Source organism: Bos mutus, chromosome X (assembly GCF_027580195.1).
Source record: "Bos mutus isolate GX-2022 chromosome X, NWIPB_WYAK_1.1, whole genome shotgun sequence".
NCBI classification, from domain to species: domain Eukaryota; kingdom Metazoa; phylum Chordata; class Mammalia; order Artiodactyla; family Bovidae; genus Bos; species Bos mutus.
In genome coordinates this window covers 78,765,662-78,786,836 of record NC_091646.1, presented here as the reverse complement: position 1 = coordinate 78,786,836, position 21,175 = coordinate 78,765,662, and the positions used below count along the sequence as shown (strand labels likewise).

Below are 21,175 nucleotides of genomic sequence, written 5' to 3'. Positions count from 1 at the left end.
TATAAATATGTGTGCTTCTCTGGTGGCTCAGAGGTTAAAGCATATAATATATACTTTAGAGAACATGAATTTTTGTCTATCTAAAAAATTATGACATTTTGATTTCACTTGTTTGAATTAGTATGAATAGAATGCTAGATTTTTAATTGAAAAATAGATATGCAACAAGCAACAAAGATAGACTGTATAGCTTAGGGAACTATAGTCAATATCTTGTGATAATCTATGATGGAAAATAATTTCAAACATAATCTATGTGTATTTGTATAACTGAATCACCTCGCTGTGCACCTGAATCATTGTAAGTCAACTATACTTCAATAAAATATATATTTTAAAAAATAGAAAAAGTAAGTGGATGGAAAAAATTATACCATGCTAACACTAACTAGCGCTTCTGCACAGCAGAAGAAATGATCAACAAAATGAAACGACAACCTATGGAATGGGAAAAATTATTTGTAAGCCATATATTTGAAGATCTTTCTGTGTTGTTTGGTATTGTCATTATAGACATGCCTGAACCGGCTAGGTCTGCTCCTGCCCCTAAAAAGGGCTCTAAAAAAGCTATGACCAAGGCCCAGAAGAAGGACGGCAAGAAGTGCAAGAGCAGCCGCAAGGAGAGCTACTCCGTGTATGTGTACAAGGTGCTGAAGCAAGTCCATCCGGACACCGGCATCTCGTCCAAGGCCATGGGAATCATGAACTCCTTCGTCAATGACATTTTCGAGTGTATCGCTGGTGAGGCATCGTGCCTGGCACATTACAACAAGCACTCGACTATCACATCCAGGGAGATCCAGACTGCCATGCTCTTGCTGCTACCTGGGGAGCTGGCCAAGCATGCTGTGCCTGAGGGCACTAAGGCTGTCACCAAGTATACCAGCTCCAAGTAAATATGCCTAGCCGCTGTTAATGGAGAAGGCAATGGCACCCCACTCCAGTACTCTTGCCTGGAAAAATCCCATGGATGGAGGGCCTGGTGGGCTGTAGTCCATGGGGTCGCTAAGAGTTGGACACGACTGAGCGACTTCACTTTTCACTTTTTTTTTTTCACTTAATATCCAAAAAATATAAAGAACTCAAACAACTCAACAGCAAAAACCCTAACAATCCAATTAAAAATGGGCATAGGACATGAAAAGACATTTTTCCAAGGAGACATGCAAATGGCCAACAAGTACATGAATAGATATTCAATATCACTAATCACTGGGAAGTGCAAATCAAAAGTACAATGAGGTATCACTTCATGCCTGTTGGAATGGCTTGCATCAAAAAACAGAGTTATTAAACCTGGTGAGGATGTAGAGAAAAGGAAGCCCTATAGCACTCTTGGTGTGATTGTAAAGTGTTATAGACATTTTGGGGGAAAAAATATAGAGCTTTCTCAAAAAATTAAAAATAGAACACCACATAACCCAATAATTCCACTTCTTCATATATATCCAAAGAAAATGAAAACTATATCAAAGAGATATATGCACACTTATGTTCACAGCAGCATTATTTATAATAGCCAAAATATGGAAACAGCCTTAGTGTCCATCAACAGATAAATGGATAAAGAAGTTGCTATACACACACACACACACACACACACACACACACACACACACACACATGATGGATTATTCATCCACAGAAAGAAGGAAATCCTGCCATATGTGACAACATGGATGGACTTTGAGAGCATTATGCTAAGTCAGACAAAGAAGGACAGATACTATATAATTTTACTTATATGCGGAACCAAAAGAAAAAAACACGCATAGGAAAAGAGGTCAGATTTGTAGTTACCATTGGCAGGAGGCAGAAGAGGTAGAATTGGAGGAAGATGGTCAAGGGAACAAACTTCCAGTTATAAGAGAAATAAGTACTAAGGATATAATTTGCAATATGGTGTACAGTGTAGAACACTGCTGTATGGTACATATGAAAGTTGTCAAGAGTGTAAATCCTAAAAGTTGTCATCCTAAAAAAATGTTTTTTTTTCATTTTGTTCTTTTTGTGTATCTATATGAGATGATGTATGTTAACTAAACTTACTGGGCCAATTATTTCACAATACAGTAGCCCCATCCTTATCCATGGGGTATACTATTCCAATATCCCCAATGGATGTTTGAAACCATGGATAGTACTGAAACCTATATATACCATGAATTTTCCTATACATACATATGATAAAACTCCAGGAGATAGTGAGGGGCATGGAGGCCTGGAATGCTACCTTCCATGGGTTTGCAAAAAGTCAGACACAACTTAATGACTGAACAACAAAACCATATGCTAAAGCTGAATTTATAAATTAGGCACAGTAAAAGATAAACAAAAATAACTACTTATAAAATAGAACAATTGTAACAACTTTCATGGCAAATAAAAGGAGAAAAGGTGGAATCAGTGACAGACTGGGCTCTAAAATCACTGTGGACGGTGACTACAGCCATGAAATTAGAAGATGATTGCTTCTTGGCAGAAAAGCTATGACAAACCTAGACAGTGTGTTAAAAAGCAAAAACATCACTTTGCAAACAAAGGTCCATATAGTCAAGGCTATGGCATTTCCTGTAGTCACATTAGGTTCATGAGAGCTGGACTGTGAAGAAGGCAGAGCACCAAAGAATTGATGCTTTCAAACTGTGGTGCTGGAGAAGACTCCTTAGAGTCCCTTGGACAGCAAGGAGATCAACCAGTCCATCCTAAAGGAAATCAGTGCTGAATATTCATTGGAAGGACTGTTGCTGAACCTGAAGCTCCAGTACCTGGTCACCAGATGTGAGCAGCTGACTCGTTGGAAGAGACACTGATGCTGGGAAAGATTGAAGGCAGAAGGAGAATAGGGTGTCAGAGAATGAGATGGCTGGATGACATTATTGATGCAATGGACATGAACTTGGGCAAACTCTGGAAGATGGTGAAGGACAGAGAGGTCCGGCATGCTGCAGTTCATGGAGTTACAAAGAGTTGGCCATTATTGGGTGACTGAACAACTGCAACAACAATACAGTAAAAGTTATGTGACTGGTCTCACTCTCTTTTTCCTCTCTGAAAATATCTTGATGTATAAATTTAATGCCTTTTCCATCTTAACTGCACATTTATGCACTATCGCCATAAATTTTGCAGTTCAATGTATGACAGCAAAACTAGCATGAATTTCCTTTTTCTTCACAATTTCATGAATAGAAGAATTGTTCTTACCGTAGATCTTAGCAACTTCAGCATATGATTTTTTTTCTTTCCTTATAAAGTCAAGAACTTTTACCTTTTCACTTAAAGGAAGCACTTTATAACTTGTCTTTGGCATATCCAAATTGCTAGCATCACTATTCTTGTCCTTTGGGGCCATTATTAAATAAAATAAGGCTTACTTTGGGGCTCCAAAATCACTGCAGATGGTGGTTGCAGCCATGAAATTAAAAGACGCTTTCTCCTTGGAAGAAAAGCGATGACAAACATAGACAGCATATTAAAAAGCAGAGACATTACTTTGCCAACAAAGGTCCGTCTAGTCAAAGCTATGGTTTTTCCAGTAGTCATGTATGGGTTTGAGAGTTGAACCATAAAGAAAGCTGAGCTCAAGAGAACTGATGCTTTTGAACTGTGGTGTTGAGAAGACTCTTGGAGATATCCTTGGACCGCAAGGATATCCAACCAGTCGATCCTAAAGGAAATCAGTCCTGAATATTCATTGGAAGGACTGGTGCTGAAGCTGAAACTCCAATACTTTGGCCACTTGATGTGAAGAACTGACTCATTGGAAAAGACCCTGATGCTGGAAAAGATTGAAGGTGGGAGGAGAAGGCGACAACAGAGGATGAGATGGTTCGATGGCATCACCGACTCAATGGACATGAGTTTGAGTATATTCCGGGAGTTGGTGATGGACAGGGAGGCCTGGCATGCTGCAGTCCATGGTGTCGCAAAGAGTCAGACATGACTGAGCGACTGAACTGAACTGAATTGAATGCAAGCACTGTGATTACCTCAACAGTGGACTGGATAATTGAGAAGGTGACTAAATGACCAACAGACAGAATACACTGGACAAAGGGATGATTCATGTCCCAGGCATGAGGAAGCTGTATGGTGCTTCAGACAAATGGATTATATGTGTGTATGTATGTATGTATGTATGTATGTATGTGTGTGTGTGTATATATAATGGAATATTACTCAGCCAAAAAAAAAAATGAAATTCTGCCACTTGCAGCAGTGAGGATGTACTTAGAGTAATTAGTGAAATTAGTCATATAGAGAAAGACATACTTTATGTTATCACCTACTGTGGAATTTAAAATATAAAACAAATATATATAGCAAAACAGAAATAGATTCAAAGAGAAGACAAACTAGTGGTTACCAGTGGAGAGAGGGAAGGGTGGAGGGGTAAGACAAAGGTATGGAGATAAGAGATACAAACTACTATATATAAGATAGATAATCAACAATATATATAGTATACTGTATAATACAATATATATTGTATAATACAATATAGTATATTGTATAATATAACATTTATACTATAACATGTAATATATTTTATAATATAATAATATTATGTATGTATATACAATATGTAATATTGTATAATACAGCCATTATCTTGTAATAACTTTTAATGGAGTATAATCTATGAAAATACTGAATCACTATGCTGTACACATGAAACTAATATAATATTGCAAAGCAACTATGGTGGTTTAGTCACTAAGTTGTGTCCAACTCTTATGACCGCATGGACTGCAGCCTACCAGACTACTCTGTCCATGGGATTCTCCAAGCAATAATACTGGAGTGGGTTGCCATTTACTTCTCCAGGGGATCTTCCCAACCCAGGGATTGAACCTAGGACTCCTGCATTGTAAACAGATTCTTACTGACTTGAACTATGAGGGAAGCCCTAAAGCAACCATACTTGAATGTTAAAAATTTATCATGCTACTTAGAATTTAAAACTTAAAAATTTTAACTTCATGAATTATATATTTCTGGAATTTTCTACTTAATATTTTCTGTATACAATTGACCACAGGTAACTGAAACCATAGAAAGCAAATCTGCAGGAGGGGGCCCTAAGATGGCAGAGGAATAGGACGGGGAGACCACTTTCTCCCCCACAAATTCATCAAAAGAACATTTGAAAGCTGAGCAAATTCCACAAAACAACTTCTGAATGCTGGCACAGGACATCAGGCACCCAGAAAGGTAGCCCATTGTCTTCAAAAGGAGGTAGGACAAAATATAAAAGATAAAAAGAGAGACAAAAGAGGTAGGGACAGAGATCCATCCAGGGAAAGATCCAGCAGAGAAGCAGCCCAGATGCTCGTATCCACCACTAGTGAGCAGGGGCTGGACAGGGAGGCGCGGGCTGCACTGCTTAGGCTAAGGACCGGGCCTAAATGCCCCAAGGGCAATCTGAGGGAATTATCGTGAGATAGCAGCCCAGACTGTGGGATAGCCAGAGAGAGAGAGAGGGAAAAAAAAAGAGATAGAGAGAGAACTATTCAGCGAAAAGCCCTAACCTAAGACACTTCCAGGCCCACTCACAGAACAAAGGACTGAGCAGAGCTAGCCAGCTTCTGACGAGCCCACCCCCCTGCCGGAGACAGGCAGGTAGGGGCAGCCAGAGCCATGATGGGGCAATCACGGCCCCAGAGAGGCATCCTCTACCAAACTACAAGCAGGCTTCATTGCAAACCAAGACTTCTTGGGATTCTGGATGGTGGACATCTGCCGGGAAGGTCGCAGCCAGAGATCAGCTCCCCAGGAAAGACACAGGGCACACCTGAGAAGGCGTGCCCATTGTACACCCAGAAAACCGAGCGGCTGGGATGGGGGAGGTGATACGACACACCCCCCACCTGCGGGTGCACTCGCCAAGCACCTGGTCACCTGAGCTGCTTGGAGCCAGGAAAGGCACAAAACGCAGGCCCAACCAAGTCTGCGCCTTTGTGGAGTACCCAAGAACCTGAACCTGAGCAACTTAGACCTGGGAAGTGCACGCAACCCAGGGCTCGCCTCAGACAGTTCCTGGCAGAGCAACCTAGAGCCTGAGAAGTGTAGACCATGAAAGCACACATGCCGTGAGTGGAGGCAAACCCAGTGTGGCTGTAACACTGCAGAACACTCCCCCCACACACCAGTGATATTTGTTTGCAGTGTTCCTCCCTCCCCACTTCACAACTGAACAACTGAGCCTAAAAAAGTGACCACCATCGCCCCCTTGTGTCAGGGCAGAAATTAGACACTAAAGAGACCAGCAAACAGAAGAAGCTAAAATAGAGGGAACCACTTTGGAAGTGACAGGTGCAACAGATTAAAACCCTGTAGTTAGCACCGACTACATAGGAAGGGGCCAATAGATCTTGAGAAGTATAAGCCGGATCAAGGAACTATCTGAAAATGATCAATCCCACACTATCCACAACAGCTCCAGAGAAATTCAAAGATATATTCTTACTATTATCATTTTTTTAAATAAAAAATTATTTTTAAGTCCTTTATTGCTCCTTTAATTTTCATTTTTATAACCTACTATTACCTTGAAAAAAAAAAAAGGACCTGATTTTTTAAAGCAAACTTCATATATATATTTTATAATTCTTGTGACTTTTTTTTTTTTAATATTATATTTTTGAGAATATAACCTCTATACTAGATTTTTAATCTTTGCTTTTTGGTATTTGTTATCAATTTTGTACCTTTAAAAACCCAGTCTTCAGAACTGATTTTTACTTGGGGGTGAGATTACTGGCTTGATTGCTCTCTCTCCCTTTTGACTCTCCTTTTTCTCCACCAGGTTGCTTCTATTTCCTCCCTCCCCCTTCTCTTCTCTACCCAACTCTGTGAATCTCTTTGTGTGTTCCAGGCTGTGGAGAACACTTAGGGAACTGATTAATGGCTGGATCTGTCTCTCTCCTTTTGATTCCCCCTTTTCTCCTCTTGGCCATCTCTGTCTCCTTCCTCCCTCTTCTCTTCTTTGTGTAACTCCATGAACATTTCTGAGGGGTCAAGACTATGCAGAGCACATAGGGAAGTGATTACTGGCTAGCTTGCTCTCTCCCTCTTTGATTCCTCCTCTTCTCCTCCTGGTCACCTCTATCTCCCTCCTCCCTCTTCTCTTATCCATGTAACTCTGTGTACCCCTCCAGATGTCCCTCACTATGGAGAAACTTTTCATCATTAACCTAGATATTTTATCATCAGTGCTGCATAAATGGAGAAGTCTTGAGGCTAATGTAAGAAGAAGACTAAAAGACAGAGTCAGGAGGCTTAAGTCCAAAACCTGAGAACACCAGAGAACTCCTGACTCCAGGGAACATTAATTGATAAGAGCTCATCAAAAGCCTCTATGCTGCTGCTAAGTCGCTTCAGTTGTGTCCGACCCCATGTGACCCCATAGATGGCAGCCCATACCTACACTGAAACCAAGCACCACCCAAGAGCCAACAAGTTCCAGAGCAAGACATACCATGCAAATTCTCCAGCAACACAGGAACATAGCCCTGAGCTTCACTATACAGGCTGCCTGAAGTCACACCAAATCCACTGACATATCAAAACTCACTACTAGACACTTCATTGCACTCCAGAGAGAAGAAATCCAGCTCCACCTACCAGAACACCGACACAAGCTTCCCTAACCAGGAAACATTGACAAGCCACCAGTCCAACTCCACCCACAGATAGGAACCTCCACAATAAACAGAAACCACAAACTGCCAAAATACAGAAAGCCCACCCCAAACACAGCAATATAAACAAGACGAAAAGGCAGAGAAATACTCAGCAGGTAAAGAAATGGGATAAATGTCCACGAAACCAAACAAAAGAGGAAGAAATAGGGAATCTACCTGATAAAGAATTCAGAATAATGATAGTGAAAATGATCTAAAATTTTCAAAACAAAATGGAGTTACAGATAAATAGCCTGGAGACAAGGATTGAGAAGATGCAAGAAATGTTTAACAAGGACCTAGAAGAGATAAAAAAGAGTCAAAATATAATGAATAATGCAATAAATGAGATCAAAAACACTCTGGAGGGAAACAACATTAGATAACAGAGGCAGAAGATAGGATAAGTGAGGTAGAAGATAGAATGGTAGAAATAAATGAAGCAGAGAGGGAAAAAGAAAAAAGAATTAAAAGAAACGAGGACAATCTCAGAGACCTCTGGGACAATGTTAAACGTTGGAATATTCAAGTCATAGGAGTCCCAGAAGAAGACAAAAAGAAAGACCATGAGAAAATACTTGAGGAGATAATAGTTGAAAACTTCTCTAAAACAGGGAAGGAAATAATCACCCAGGTCCAAGAAACCCAGAGAGTCCCAAACAGGATAAACCCAAGGTGAAACACCCCAAGACACATATTAATCAAATTAACAAAGATCAAACACAAAGAACAAATATTAAAAGCAGCAAGGGAAAAACAACAAATAACACACAAGGGGATTCCCATAAGGATAACAGCTGATCTTTCAATAGAAACTCTTTAAGCCAGAAGGGAATGGCAGGACATACTTAAAGTGATGACAGAGAAAAACCTATAACCCAGATTACTATACCCAGTAAGGATCTCATTCAAATATGAAGGATAAATCAAAAGCTTTACAGACAAGCAAAAGCTGAGAGAATTCAGCACCACCAAACCAGCTCTCCAACAAATGCTAAAGGATCTTCTCTAGACAGGAAACACAGAAAGGGTGTATAAACTCAAACCCAAAACAACAAAGTAAATGGTGACAGGATCATACTTATCAATAATTACCTTAAATGTAAATGGGTTGAATGGCCCAACCAAAAGACAAAGACTGGCTGAATGGATACAAAAACAAGACCCCTATATATGTTACCTACAAGAAAGTGAAAGTGAAAGTGAAAGTAAAGTCACTCAGTCCTGTCCAACTCTTTGTGACCCTATGGACTATAGTCCACCAGGCTTTTCTTTCCACGGGATTCTCCAGGCAAGAGTACTGGAGTGGGTTGCCATTTCCTTCTCCAGGGGATCTTCATGACCCAGGGATCGAACTCAGGTCTCCCACATTCCAGGCAGACACTTAAACCTCTGAGCCACCAGGGAAGCCCGTCTCTATCTACAAGAGACCCACCTCAAACCAAGGGACACATACAGACTGAAAGTGAAGGGCTGGAAAAAGGTATTCCATGGAAATAGAAACCAAAAAAAGCAAGAGTAGCAATACTCAGAAAAAATAGACTTTAAAATAAAGGCTATGAAAAGAGACAAAGAAGGACACTACATAATGATCAAAGGATCAATCCAAGAAGAAGATATAACAATTATAAGTATAAATGCACCCAACATAGGAGCACCACACTATGTAAGACAAATGCTAACAAGTGAAGGGGGAAATTAACAATAACACAATAATAGTGGGAGACTTTAATACCCCACTCACATCTATGGATAGATCAACTAAACAGAAAATTAACAAGGAAACACAAACTTTAAATAATGCAATAGACCAGGTATACCTAATTGATATCTATAGGACATTTCACCCCAAAACAATGAATTTCACCTTTTTCTCAAGCGCACATGGAACCTTCTCCAGGATAGATCACATCCTGGGCCATAAATCTAGCCTTAGTAAAAAAAATTTTTTTTTAAAAATGAAGTCACTCCAAGCATCTTTTCTGACCACAATGCAGTAAGATTAGATGTCAATTACAGGAGAAAAACTATTAAAAACTCCAACATATGGAGGCTGAACAACACGCTGCTGAATAACCAACAAATCAAAAAAGAAATCAAAATATGCATAGAAATGAATGAAAATGAAAACACAACAACCCAAAAACTATGGGACACTGTAAAAGCAATGCTAAGGGGAAGGTTCATAGCAACACAGGCTTACCTCAAGAAACAAGTTCAGTTCAGTCACTCAGTCACGTCCAACCTTTTGCAACCCCATAAACCGCAGCACAGCAGTCCTCCTTATCCATCACCAACTCCTGGAGTCCACCCAAACCCATGTCCATTGAGTCAGTGATGCCATCCAACCATCTCACCCTCTGTCATTCCCTTCTCCCTCTGCCCTCAATCTTTCCCAGCATCAGGGTCTTTTCCAATGAGTCAGCTCTTCATATCAGTTGGCCAAAGTATTGGAGTTTCAGCTTTAGTGTCAGTCCTTCCAATGAACATCCAGGACTGATCTCCTTTAGGATGGACTGGTTGGATCTCCTTGCAGTCCAAAGGACTCTCAAGAGTCTTCTCCAACACCACAATTCAAAAGCATCAGTTCTTCTGTGCTCAGATTTCTTTATAGTCAAACTCTCACATCCATACATGACCACTGGAAAAACCATAGCCTTGACTAGATGGACCTTTGTTGGCAAAGTAATGTCTCTGCTTTTTAATATGTTGTCCAGGTTGGTCATAACTTTCCTTCCAAGGAGTAAGTGTTTTTTAATTTCATGGCTGCAATCACCATCTGCAAGAAATAAGAAAAAAGTCAAATAAGTAACCTAACTCTACACCTAAAGCAACTAGGAAAGGAAGAAATGAAGAACCCCAGGGTTAGTAGAAGGAACAAAATCTTAAAAATTGAGGCAGAAATAAATGCAAAAGAAACAAAAGAGGCCATAGCAAAAATCAACAAAGCTAAAAGCTGGTTCTTTGAGAAGATAAATAAAATTGACAAACCATTGGCCAGACTCATCAGGAAACAAAGGGAGAAGAATCAAATCAATAAAATTAGAAATGAAAATGGAGAAATCACAACAGACAACACAGAAATACAAAGGATCATAAGAGACTTCTATCAGCAACTATATGCCAATAAAATGGACAGCTTGAAGGAAATGGACAAATTCTTAGAAAAGTACAACTTTCCAAAACGGAACCAGGAAGAAATAGAAAATCTTAACAGACCCATCACAAGCATGGAAATTGAAACTGTAATCAGAAATCTTCCAGCAAATAAAAGCCCAGGACCAGACGGATTCACAGCTGAATTCTACCAAAAATTTAAAGAGCTAATGCCTATCACACTCAAACTCTTCCAGAAAATTGCAGAGGAAGGTAAACTTCCAAACTCATTCTATGAGGCCACCATCACCCTAATATCAAAACCTGACAAAGATGCCACAAAAAAAGAAAACTACAGGCCAATACCACTGATGAATATAGATGCAAAAATCCTTAACAAAATTCTAGCTAACAGAATCCAACAACATATTAAAAAGATCATACATCATGACCAAGTGGGCTTTATCCCAGGGATGCAAGGATTCTTCAATATCCACAAATCAATCAATGTAATACACCACATTAACAAATTGAAAGATAAAAACCACATGATTATCTCAATAGATGCAGAGAAAGCCTTTGACAAAAGTCAACATCCATTTATGATAAAAACCCTCCAGAAATCAGGCATAGAAGGAACATACCTCAACATAATAAAAGCTATATATGACAAACCCACAGCAAACATTATCCTCAGTGGTGAAAAATTGAAAGCATTTCCCCTAAAGGCAGTAACAAGACAAAGGTGCCCACTCTCACCACTAATATTCAACATAGTTTTGGAAGTTTGGGCCAAAGCAATCAGAGCAGAAAAAAAAATAAATAAAAGGACTCCAGATTGGAAAAGAAGAAGTAAAACTCTCACTGTTTGCAGATGACATGATCCTCTACATAGAAAACCCTACAGCCTACCAGAAAATTTCTAGAGCTAATCAATGAATATAGTAAAGTTGCAGGATATGAAATTAACACACAGAAATCCATTGAATTCCTATGCACTAACAATGAGAAAACAGAAAGAGAAATTAAGGAAACAATTCCATTCACAAATGCAACTAAAAGAATAAAATACTTAGGAATATATCTACCCAAAGAAACAAAAGACCTATATATCAGTTCAGTTCAGTTCAGTTCAGTCACTCAGTCGTGTCCGACTCTTTGTGACCCCATGAATCACAGCACGCCAGGCCTCCCTGTCCATCACCATCTCCTGGAGTTCACTGAGACTCACATCCATCGAGTCAGTGATGCCATCCAGCCATCTCATCCTCTGTTGTCCCCTTCTCCTCCTGTCCCCAATCCCTCCCAGCATCAGAGTCTTTTCCAATGAGTCAACTCTTCGCATGAGATGGCCAAAGTACTAGAGTTTCAGCTTTAGCATATATAGAAAACTATAAAACACTAGTGAAAGAAATCAAAGCGGACACAAATAGATGGAGAAATATACCGTGTTCATGGATCAGAAGAATCAATATAGTGAAAATGAATATACTATCCAAAGCCATCTATAGATTCAGTGCAATCCCTATCAAGCTACCAAAGGTATTTTTCAGAAAACTAGAACAAATAAGTTCACAATTTGTATGGAACTACAAAGAAACTTCGAACAGCCAAAGCAATCTTGAGAAAAAGAATGGAACTGGAGGAATCAACCTGCCTGACTTCAGTCTCTACTACAAAGCCACAGTCATCAAGACAGTATGATACTGGCACAAAGACAGAAATATAGATCAATGGAACAAAATAGAAAGCCCAGAGATAAATCCATGCACCTATGGACACCTTATCTTTGACAAAGGAGACAAGAATATACAATGGAGAAAAGACAATCTCTTTAACAAGTGGTGCTGGTAAAACTGGTCAGTCACTCGTAAAACAATGAAACTAGAACACTTTCTAACACCATACACAAAAATAAACTCAAAATGGATTAAAAATCTAAATGTAAGACCAGAAACTATAAAACTCCTAGAGGAAAACATAGGCAAAACACTCTCTGACATAAATCACAGCAGGATCCTCTATGACCCACCTCCCAGAATATTGAAAATAAAAGCAAAAATAAACATATGGGACCTAATTAAACTTAAAAACTTTTGCATAACGAAGGAAACTAAGCAAGGTGAAAAGACAGCCTTCAGAATGGGAGAAAATAATAGCAAACAAAGCAATGGACAAAGAATTAATCTCAAAAATATACAAGCAACTCCTGCAGCTCAATTCCAGAAAAATAAACGACCCAATCAAAAAGTGGGCCAAAGAACAACAGACAGTTCTCCAAAGAAGACAGAGAGACGGCTAACAAACATATGAAAAGATGTTCAACATCACTCATTATCAGAGAAATGCAAATCAAAACCACAAGAGGTACCACTTCATGCTGGTCAGAATGGCTGCTATCCAAAAGTCTACAAGCAATAAATGCTGGAGCAGGTGTGGAGAAAAGGGAACCCTCTTACACTGTTGGTGGGAATGCAAACTAGTACAGCCACTATGGAGAACAGTGTGGACATTTCTTTAAAAACTGGAAATAGAATTGCCTTATGACCCAGCAATTCCACTGTTGAACATACACACCGAGGAAACCAGAATTAAAAGAGACACGTGTACCCCAATGTTCATCGCAGCAATGTTTATAATAGCCAGGACTTGGAATCAACCTAGATGTCCATCAGCAGATCAATGGATAATAAAGCTGAGGTACATATACACAATGGAGTATTACTCAGCTATTAAAAAGAATATATTTGAATCAGTTCTAATGAGGTGGATGAAACTGGAGCCTATTATATAGACTGAAGTAAGCCAGAAAGAAAAACACCAATACAGTATACTAACACATAGATATGTAATATAGAAAATGGTAACGATAACCGCATATGTGAGACAGCAATAGAGACACAGATGTATAGAACAGTCTTACGGACTCTGTGGGAGAGGGCGAGGGTGGAATGATTTGGGAGAATGGCATTGAAACATGTATATTATCATATGTGAAATGGATCACCAGTCCAGGTTCGAGGGATGAGACAGGGTGCTAGGGGCTGGTGCACTGGGATGACCCAGAGGGATGGGATGGGGAGGGAGGTGGGAGGCGGGGTTCAGGATGGGGAACACATGTGCATCTGTGGCAAATCCATGTCAATGTATGGCAAAACCACTACAATATTATAAAGTAATTAGCCTCCAATTAAAACAATAAATTTATATTAAAAAACAAATATCAAGAGAAAAAAGAAAGCAAATCTGCAGATAATTGGGGTTACTATGTATGCAAATCAAATTATTTTGTTGTACATCTTAAACTTATATAATGGTATATGTCAATTATATCTCAATAATACTGAAACAAATGTAAACCCCCTCTGCCAATGAGCATTGTCACCAAATTTCTTTCCTCTTTAAATAGATTAAAATTTTTTTCTCATATTTGACTTTTTTGTCTATTTTATTCCCTAGCACCAACTGATCTCTATATCTAAGCAATTTTATTTCTTTCTGTTCTATTCCTTTCTCTCCAGTCCCATCATTATTGTATCTTTCTTTACCTTTAGCAGCTTAGGCTTGACCTTTTGCAGTAGTCTTCCAACTGCTCTATCTCCATCCTTCTCTGCCCTGTTACCAGTTCCGACTACCTAATGAAGATTACTCAAACAAAAATGTAGTTACATTTACCAGATGACATGCACAAGAATGTTTATAGCAGTACATTTGTGATAGCTCTAAACTCTGTACAACATACCAATAATAGAATGAATACATATATATTCTTCTATAGGCATACAATGCACTGCTTACGAAAATGAATAATCTAAACCTGCAAACAATAAACAGATGGACAGAGAAAAAATTTGATCAAAAGCTACAGAAAAAAACATTAAATGGTATGCTATATAATTCCATTTATATAAAGTTCAGTAACAGGCAAAATTAATATATAATGATCAAAGTAGTATAGTGGTTTTCATTGGTCAGTAATAGTGACTGGAAAGGGAACAGGAGGTCTTTGAGAGCTGGGGAAGGGGAAAGAGAATGTTCTGCTTCTTTATGAGTTTCAGTTGCATGGGTAGTTTCAGTATGTGATTATTTATTACCTTATTATCCATGTGCTTTTCTGTATGCACATTATAATTTAATAAAAATGTTTAGAAAATAACAAAATTATGGAGCCAATAAATCTTTAAATGAATCTGATTCACTCTTTTTCCGAACTTGGTACAATAGAATGAGCACAAGCTTTTGGCATCTGACAGGCCTAAATTAGAATATGAACTCTTCCAGATAATTGTATACAATCTTGGACATATCAGTTCATCAATCCTCAGTTTTCTCATCTGTAAATTGGGAGTAATAACATCTTCCTTGACTAATATTCCACTGTATGGATGTACCACAGTTCATTCATTAAGTCACCTACTGAAAGACATCTAGGTTGCTTCCAAGTTTTTGGAAGTTATGAATAAAACTGCTATAAACATCTCGATGCAGGTTTTGGTGGGAAATAGAATTTCAACTCCTTTGAATAAATAGCAAGGGGTAAGATTGATATATTAAGAGTATATTGAGATTTGTGAGAAATCACCAAGCTGTCTTCCAAACTGGCTATACTATTTTGCTTTCCCACCAGCAATGAATGAGAATTCCTGATGCTCCACATCTTCTCCAGCATTTGGCATTTTCAGTGTTCTGGATTTTGGACATTGCAATAGGTGTATAGTGGTTTCTCCTTGTTTTAATTTGTATTTTTCTGGTGGCATATGATGTGAAGTATACTTTTATATGCTTATTTGCCATCTGTTTATATTCTTTGAAGAGGTATCTGTTAAGATCTTCATCCCATATTTTAATCAAATTGTTTTATTGATGAGTTTTAAGAGTTCTTTGTACATTTTAGATATTTCTCAGAGCTTTTAACTCTCAAGATAGTCCACACTGAAACTCTAGAAATTCACTGAAATGATCATTTAGGTCTTCCTCCCATTTCCTTGCTCCAGCAGTTTCTGCTCCTTGTAAGCTGTGTTCCTCTGTAAGTCTCTGTCTCTCCAGATTTGAGTACAGCAGTTTGTTCTATTACCTCAACTCTCTGATAAATCTAAGACAAATAATTGATTTTAAGTTTGTTTAACTCTTACTGTGAAGGTCAGAGTGACCATTCCTAAGTTATTTGCATGTTGGAACTGAAACCAGAAGTTCTCTGTTCAAGCATTTTTATAATACACGCTTTGTTGTTTGCTGTTGTTTAGTCACTAAGTCATGTCCAACTCTTTGTGACCCCATGGACTGTAGCCTGCCAGGCTCCTCTGTCCATGGGATTCCCCAGGTAAGAATACTGGAGTGGGTTGCCATTTCCTTCTCCAGGGGGTCTTCCTGACCCAGGGATCAAACCAGGTCTCCTGCACTGCAGGTGGATTCTTTTTACCAGCGAGCCACCAGGGAAGCCAATGTTTGTGCCATCTTGTTTGCTTCTTTTCCTACATGAGTTGAGATTTTCATCATTCTTTGTATGTTAGTAATTTGGGATTACAATTTGGACATTTTAACTACTCTGTTGTGGGACCTTAGAATTTGTTTAAATCCTCTAGAAAAGATTAATATTTTGTTTCAGCAGACACTTGACCTTGTTTAGCTCAAGCCACAATTTCCAACCTACTTTTTGTAGGCTGTGGTTCCAACGTCAGTTTAGTTTTCAAAGTTTTTGCAGTGCTATTTGGATCTGTCCTGTATGTGCACCACCCAGTGGTCAATCTAGAACCTGGACTGCCGTCTGTCCATTATCTCAGTTCTCAAAATCTGTGTGATGCTAATGGAGATAAAACCCATGCATGAACAAGTCAGGATTTTTGTCCAAGAATTCAAAAACATTTTTATGGGATCATTTTCACATATTCCTTCTCTGCTATCTCTCTAGTGCTTTCTGGTTTCCTGGGTCTCCCCTTTTCTGTCCTCCGTCCCCAAACTGCCCACTTGTGTGATTGTGCTGCACCCGGAGTCAAATCAACAGGAGAACTGAGGGCATGTAGAATAATCAATGGAATTTGGCCTGGCTTTCTTAGCATCACAGCTCCACTGAACAGAGCAGAAATTTTCTTTTTTTCATAGATTTGGATCCTTTGGTTTTGTGTTGCCATTCACATTCACTGCTACTTAATCTGCTACTGAGGAGTCACTTGTAGGCTGGGGCATGAGAAAATGGAGAAAAAGGAAAAAAAAAAGAACCAAGGGATTTCTTCTTCTCTCTGAGTTCTAAGAGTTCCTATTTTCTTTCGTTGATCCAGGAGTAGAATGTTTTTTTCCCTATTATTTTTCTCTGTCTTTACTATAGTGCTCACTTTTAGGTTTTGAGTTGCACTGACTTTAGGTCAGAATATTCCAGAAGAGGAAAAATAGTAAATTTGAAGTTAGTTCAGTGTTACTTTGATTTCTGTCAGTCTTCCTCTGTTTATATTTACTTTTCACAGTTCTAAAATAACTGCATATGAATTCTTTCCAGGTTTTATAGTTATACTCAACTGGAGAGAATGGCTGGGCATATATTTCTTCAATCTACCTGGAATCAGAACTCCTTCAGGAAAATTTTTGAAGCATAAATCAGATTATGTCACTCCCCTATTCTCAATCCATCACACTTACAATAAACTTGAAACACATACTTCCATCTAGTTTTCAAGAAAGCAATGTAGGAACAAACAGCAACTTCATTTTATTTATATCAATATCAACCCCTGTCAATGAAGAGATTATTAACAAATATGAATTCTTGCTGTTATATAATACACCCTCTGATTTCAAGAAAGGGGAAGAGAGAAACAAATAATAGTAAAACCAAATGAAAATAACAGAAATGAGACAAGAACTTTCCCAAGGAGAAACAGCTATCTGCTGAATATGTGAGCTCAAATGTAAATCTATGAAATTTCAACAGAAAAAGAGCCTTGTGACTTAAAGTGCTCTTATAAAGCCTCATGGAGGTGATAACACTTGCAAGAACCTCATTCATTCAGCAAATATTTATTGAGAAATTTTTGTGTGCTAGCACTCACTCTGACATTTCTTTTTTATATAATTCTCCCCTTTGGCTTTTGGATGTCTTGACTTATTTAATCATAATGTTTTAAGCACTCAGAGGCTGTTTATGAAATAAAACATTAGAATTAGTGTTTGAGAACATAAGCTAAATATTATATAAGGTATCCCAAGTATTAAGCATAGTGTTTGGCATGAGAAAAACTCTTAATACATAATAGCTGCTGTTATTGAGACCTAGTATAAATAAATATACATTAAATATATCCCAGGCAATGCCTTTAAGGTTAATTATTATTCAAATACATGGAAAAATGAGATGGTATATTGTATATGTTGCAGTGAAAGGGAGACTGTAGAGGGAACATGAAAGAGGGCATGGGTGCAGAAAAATTGAATTCGTAGCAAGAGACTGGTGAAATACGCCACTCTGTTTTAAATGAAAACTTTGCAAAAGATAATAATGGGGTCAGAAGATTAAGGGCCTTGGGTATTGGGCCTAGGATTCTTAACTCTATCCCATGGTGAGTAAAATGACAATGAAGAAACACCTTGACTTCAAAAAACAAACAAACAAAAAGGAACAAGTGCAACAAACATCAATGCAAAAGAGTTACAAGTATCAGATCAGATCAGATTAGTCACTCAGTTGTGTCTGACTCTTTGGGACCCCATGAATCGCAGCACGCCAGGCCTCCCTGTCCATCACCAACTCCCGGAGTTCACTCAGACTCACGTCCATCGAGTCAGTGATGCCATCCAGCCATCTCATCCTCTGTCGTCCCCTTCTCCTCCTGCCCCCAATCCCTCCCAGCATCAGAGTCTTTTCCAATGAGTCAACTCTTTGCATGAGGTGGCCAAAGTACTGGAGTTTCAGCTTTAGCATCATTCCTTCCAAAGAACACCCAGGGCTGACCTCCTTCAGAATAGACTGGTTGGATCTCCTTGCAGTCCAAGGGACTCTCAAGAGTCTTCTCCAACACCACAGTTCAAAAGCATCAGTTCTTCAGTCGTCAGCTTTCTTCACAGTCCAACTCTCACATCCATACATGACCACTGGAAAAACCATAGCTTTGACTAGACGGACCTTTGTTGGCAAAGTAATGTCTCTGCTTTACAATATGCTCTCTAGGTTGGTCATAACTTTCCTTCCAAGGAGTAAGCGTCTTTTCATTTCATGGCTGCAGTCACCATCTCCAGTGATTTTGGAGCCCAAAAAAATAAAGTCTGACACTGTCTCCACTGTTTCCCCATCTATTTCCCATGAAGCGATGGGACCAGATGCCATGATCTTAGTTTTCTGAATGTTGAGCTTTAAGCCAACTTTTTCAATCTTCTCTTTCACTTTCATCAAGAGGCTTTTTAGTTCCTCTTAACTTTCTGCCATAAGGGTGGTGTCATCTGCATATCTGAGGTTATTGACATTTCTCCCGGCAATCTTGATTCCAGCTTGTGCTTCGTCCAGCATTTAAGTTATATGTGCTTCTCATATAAGTTAAATAAGCAGGGTGACAATATACAGCCTTGATGTACTCCTTTTCCTATTTGGAACCAGTCTGTTGTTCCATGTCCAGTTCTAACTGTTGCTTCCTGACCTGCATATAGGTTTCTCAAGAAGCAGGTCAGGTGGTCTGGTATTCCCATCTCTTTCAGAATTTTCCACAGTTTATTGTGATCCACGTAGTCAAAGGCTTTGGCATAGTCAATAAAGCAGAAATAGATGTTTTTCTGGAACTCTCTTGCTTTTTCAATGATACAGCAGATGTTGGCAATTTGATCTCTGGTTCCTTTGCCTTTTCTAAAACCAGCTTGAACATCTGGAAGTTCATGGTTCACGTATTGCTGAAGCCTGGCTTGGAGAATTTTGAACATTACTTTACTAGCGTGTGAGATGAGTGCAATTGTGCAGTAGTTTGAGCATTCTTTGGCATTGTCTTTCTTTGGGATTGGAATGAAAACTGACCTTTTCCAGTCCTGTGGCAACTGCTGAGTTTTCCAAATTTGCTCGCAGGTATTACCTAATAGATTTAAAGGCCTAGATCTGATAGATAGAGTGCCTGATGAACTATGGACTTCATGACATTGTACAGGAGACAGGGATCAAGACCATCCCCGTGGAAAAGAAATGCAAAAAAGCAAAATGGCTGTCTGGGGAGGCCTTACAAATAGCTGTGAAAATAAGAGAAGCGAAAAGCAAAGGAGAAAAGGAAAGATATAAGCATCTGAATGCAAAGGTCCAAAGGATAGCAAGAAGAGATAAGAAAGCCTTCCTCATCAATCAGTACAAAGAAATAGAGGAAAACAACAGAATGGGAAAGACTAGAGATCTCTTCAAGAAAATTAGAGATACAAAGGGTACGTTTCATGCAAAGATGGGCTCGATAAAGGACAGAAATGGTATGGACCTAACAGAAGCAGAAGATATTAAGAAGAGGTGGCAAGAATACACAGAAGAACTGTACAAAAGAGATCTTCATGACCCAGATAATCACAATGGTGTGATCACTGACCTAGAGCCAGACATCCTGGAATGTGAAGTCAAGTGGGCCTTAGAAAGCATTACTACGAACAAAGCTAGTGGAGGTGATGGAATTCTAGTTGAGCTATTTCAAATCCTGAAAGATGATGCTGTGAAAGTGCTGCACTCTTTTAGCTGTAATTGATTGTTATTATAAAGGAACACTCTTGATGTTGTAGTTAGGTGTGAGAGGAAGGGAAATATTCTATAACCCTAAGATTGGATGCCATTTTTTAGTGGGCTTGTGTTTTTACACAATTTGGTGATCTCTCATTATTTTATTGAATTTTCAAATCCATTAACATTGAATATTATTATTGAGAGATTGGATTTGTGTCTCTTGTTTTACTTTTGGTTTCCTGTATGCCTCATGTCTTTTCTGTCCTCTTTTAATGCCTTTTTTTTGCATTGAGTGAGTATTCTTAGTGAAACATTTTAGTATCATTAATGATTTTTTCACTATGTATTCTTAGTCATATTCTTACTGGTTTCTCTAGGAATGGCCACATACCTCTTAACTTATCAGAATCTACTTTAGAATTATACTAACTTAATTCCAGTATGTGGAGTAGAAAATGGCAACCCAGTCCAGTATTCTTGCCTGGGAAATCCTGTGGAAAGAGGAGCCTGGTGGGCTACAGTCCATGGGATTGGAAAGAGTCGGGCACAACTGACTAACTAAACAACAAATTCCAGTATGATGTAGAAACTTTATTCCTATAAACCTGTATCTTCTCCTCTTTTGTGCTATTCTGGGCTTCCCAGGTGGCTCAGTGGTAAAGAATCCGTCTGACAATGTAGGAGATGTGGATTCAATCCCTGGGTTGGGAAGATTCCCTGGAGGAGGAAA

At 38.8% G+C, this 21,175-nt stretch overlaps 1 protein-coding gene across 1 annotated transcript; it reads left to right on the top strand.

The window, feature by feature from the left end:
* Window positions 1-515: 515 nt before the first annotated feature.
* LOC138986434 (histone H2B type 1-H-like) lies at window positions 516-896 on the top strand. The gene has a single exon (XM_070366159.1). The coding sequence runs from the start codon at window positions 516-518 to the stop codon at window positions 894-896; it is 381 nt and encodes a 126-aa protein (XP_070222260.1).
* Window positions 897-21,175: the final 20,279 nt, after the last annotated feature.